This window comes from Nicotiana sylvestris, chromosome 5, assembly GCF_000393655.2.
Source record: "Nicotiana sylvestris chromosome 5, ASM39365v2, whole genome shotgun sequence".
Classification (NCBI taxonomy): domain Eukaryota; kingdom Viridiplantae; phylum Streptophyta; class Magnoliopsida; order Solanales; family Solanaceae; genus Nicotiana; species Nicotiana sylvestris.
Genome location: NC_091061.1, coordinates 95493640 through 95497579, shown reverse-complemented (window position 1 = coordinate 95497579; position 3940 = coordinate 95493640). Strand labels below are relative to the sequence as shown.

Sequence of the window (3940 nt, the reverse complement as noted above, 5' to 3'; positions counted from 1 at the left end):
ATTCCATAGCCCGTCTTCAGAAGGCCCAAGGCACAGCTCGAGGTTCGACCCCGAGGGTTCCCAATACTCGACCTTAGGGCAGTGCAGATTGGCAGCTATCATGGATAAGCGGTAAATTCCCAAGGCGCGTGATTATGATTGACTGGGTCTACAAGAATAGTACCTGTCCGTACTGTGACGCTATATATCTGTACCAGCTGCAAATCTTTATAATAAATGCATATGTACTATGTTGTGATTCCCCCCTCTTATATAAAGGGACCCTTGTTATTTCTTGCACACATGAGATTCAATACAAGAACAAGAACATTCTCTGCTCTCTAACTAAAACATTATCCATTGTCTTTCCTTTGATTTATTACTTACATTTATTGTCTTTGTTGATTACTCATCATTGATCATAAAGAGCCATTATTGAGGACCTTGAAACTATTATTCCTTCACTGATTGTCCCAAACAAGCTCATTAGCTCGACCTCGAGGTCCAGCGTAGGCCAATTCGAGGCCCCGATTCACCCTGATTCACGATCATTTGGTTTGAATAACAGCACTGTCTTTTAATCGTACTTTATTTTCTTAGCTCATACTTAGCATCTATTTCCTAGCAACTAGCATAAAAATAAATCACATATTTTAGAAACACTAAATCAAATCTAATTGTAATTACCATTTTCAAGGTAAACACTTTGGCCAAACTTCTGCGTCCATTTCTGCAAGTATGAGTGCTGCTCCTGTTAGTACTCGATAAACTATGTAGGGCCCTTGCCAATTGGGTGAAAATTTTCCTTTGGCTTTGTCTTGATGCGGGAAGTTTGCTTCAGCACCAGCTGCCCCGGTGTGAATTGTCTTGGTTTGATCCTTTTGTTGAAAGCTCTAGACATTCTGTTTTGATAAAGGTGAGCATGACACACTGCATTCATCCTTTTTCCATCTATGAGGTCTAACTGCTCATAGCAGCTCCTTATCCATTTTGCATCACTAGGTTCAACTTCTTGTATGATCCTTAAATATGGAATTTGTACCTCGGCGGGAATGACAACTTCGGTACCATAAACCAACAAATAGAGAGTTGCCCCAGTTGATGTACGGACTATGGTACGGTATCCCAATAAGGTGAATGGTAACTTCTCGTGCCATTGCTTGTGATTTTCTACCATTTTCCTTAGTATCTTCTTGATGTTCTTGGTTGCAGCTTTCATGGCTTGGTTCGTTTGAGGCATGTATGCTATGGAGTTTTTGTATTTGATTTTGAAAGTTTCACACATGGATTTCATCATATCACTATTGAGATTGTCGGCATTATCAGTGATGATGGACTCGGGAACCCCGAATCGACAAACAATACGATCCCTGACAAAATTTGCGACGACTTTCATGGTTATAGGCTACTAAAATGAACTTGTGCTCGTTTGAAGGAGTAGGTTCGATCGGACCAATGATAGTCGTTCCCAGGCAAAAAAAGGCCATGGTGTACTTGTTGCATTGAGTTCGTTCTACGACACTCGTATCATATCTGCATGTCTCTGGCATTGGTGACATTTCTAGACATAACAAATGCAATATGTTTCTATAGTCATCCAAATATATCCAGCTCTGAGTTCATATGTCAACACACCATAATAGTCCTAGATCATGTGTTCTCCTATAAAAATTCCTCCTCTTTGGAATAAATGTTTGGACAACCTACAAGTGTGCGTTTCTGAGTATGGTTCGCCTACTCTGGGTAGTCTCCTTTCAACAAATATTCCTCGATGTCGTGGAACCATGGATGTCCATCCGTTTCTTCTTCAACATGAGCACAATAAGATGGATGACTATGGATCCTAATTGGGATGGGATCGTTGAAATTCTTGTCCAGATGTTGTATCATGGAAGATAGAGTAGCTAGTGCATCTGCGAACTCATTCTAGATTCTCGGAACATGCTTGAATTCTATTTTTTAACCTCTTTATCAGTTCTTGCACATGGTACAGGTATGGTAGTATCTTAGTGTTTTTTGTAGCCATTCTCCTTGAACTTGATGTACTAGAAGATCCGAATCACCAATTACCAGCAACTCTTGTATATTCATGTCGATGGCCAAATTGAGTCCCATGATGTAAGCCTCATATTCTACCTTATTGTTGGTGTATGGAAACCTAAGCTTTGTGGATACCAGATAATGTTGACATGTATATGACACTAAGACCACTCTAATACCCACTCCTTTGAAATTTGCAGCTCCATCGAAAAATATTCTCCAACCGTTGTAGGCTTCAGCAATGTCCTCTCCTACGAATGACACTTCTTTATCAGGAAAATACGTTTTTAATGGTTCGTATTCACCTCCTATAGTATTTTTAGCAAGATGGTCTGCCAACGCTCGTCCTTTGACTACCTTCTGAGTTACGTAGATGATATCGAACTCACTCAGCAATATTTGCCACTTGGCCAACTTCTCGGTAGGAATAGGATTCTGAAATATGTACTTCAGAGGATCCATCATAGACATGAGATATGTGGTATAGGCACAGAAGTAATGCCTCAATTTCTGAGTTGTCCATGTCAAAGCACATCAAGTGCATTCTAGCAGAGAGTACCATGCTTCATAAGCTGTGAACTTCTTACTCAAGTAATATAGGGCTTGCTCCTTTCTTCCTATCTAATCATGTTGTCCCAAAACATAGCTGAAATCCCCATCAAGTAAGGACAAATAGATTAGCAAAGGTCTCCCAGGTTCCAGCGGGACTAGGACTGGTGGCTATGATAGGTATTCCTTAATTTTGTCAAAAGCCTTTTGACAATCTTCAGTCCAACTGGTTTCAACATCATTCTTTAACATTTTTAAGACGGGGTTCACATATTACTGTGGATTGTGCTATGAAGCGGCCAATGTAATTGAGGCATCCCTGGAAACTTATTACGTCCTTCTTATTCTTCGGTGGTGGTAACTCTTAGATAGCTTTAACCTTTGACGGGTCCAACTCGATTCCTCGGTGGCTGACAATGAATCCCATCAATCTTCCGGCAGGAACCTCGAATGCACATTTTTCGTGGTTCAGTTTTAAATTGTACTTCCATAGCCTGTCAAAGAACTTCCTCAAGTCTGATATGAGATCTGTGGCTCTCTTGGATTTTATGATAACGTCGTCAATATATACCTCTATTTCCTTGTGTATCATATCATGGAAGATGGTCGCCATGGACCTCATATAGGTGGCCCCAGCATTCTTTGGACCGAATGACATCATTTTGTAGCAGGACACCCTCTATGGTGTAATGAAAGCTATTTTCTCTGTGTCTTCTTAGTCCATCCAAATATGATGATAACCTGCGAAGAAATCTACAAAAGATTGAAGTTCATGCTTGGTGCGATTATCGATTAGAATGTGTATATTTGCAAATGGGAAATAATCCTTAGGACTTTCTCTATTTAAATCCTGATAGTCAACACACACCATGACTTTCCCATCTTTCTTTGGAACCGATACAATGTTGGCTAACCAGGTTGGGTACTCAACTAACCTGAGGACTTTGGCTTTGATCTGCTTAGTTACTTCCTCCTTGATTTTTAGGCTCATGTCTGGTTTGAACTTTCTGAGTTTCTACTTCACTTGCGGACACATTAGATTGGTAGGCAACTTATGAGCCACTATGGATGTGCTCAGACCAGTCATGTAATCATACGACCATGCAAAAATATCCTCATATTCTTCCAAGAAATTAGTGTATTCCTCCTGCTCTGATGGTGACAGGTGAATACTTAGGCGAGTTTCTTTGATGGTTTCAGAATCTCCCAAATTGATTGTCTCGGTTTCGTCCAGGTTGGACTTAGGTTTGTTCTTAAAATTCTCAACTTCTCTAATAACTTCCTCAGATATCTCATCTTCTTCTTTCGAGTCAATATCCTTATGTTGCGTTGTCTCATTACATGTCACAGTCATTGGTTCATCAAGGTAAGG

At 40.2% G+C, this 3940-nt stretch overlaps 1 protein-coding gene across 1 annotated transcript; it reads right to left on the bottom strand.

The window, feature by feature from the left end:
- Window positions 1–1950: 1950 nt before the first annotated feature.
- LOC138869005 (uncharacterized) lies at window positions 1951–2481 on the bottom strand. The gene has a single exon (XM_070146591.1). The coding sequence runs from the start codon at window positions 2479–2481 to the stop codon at window positions 1951–1953; it is 531 nt and encodes a 176-aa protein (XP_070002692.1).
- Window positions 2482–3940: the final 1459 nt, after the last annotated feature.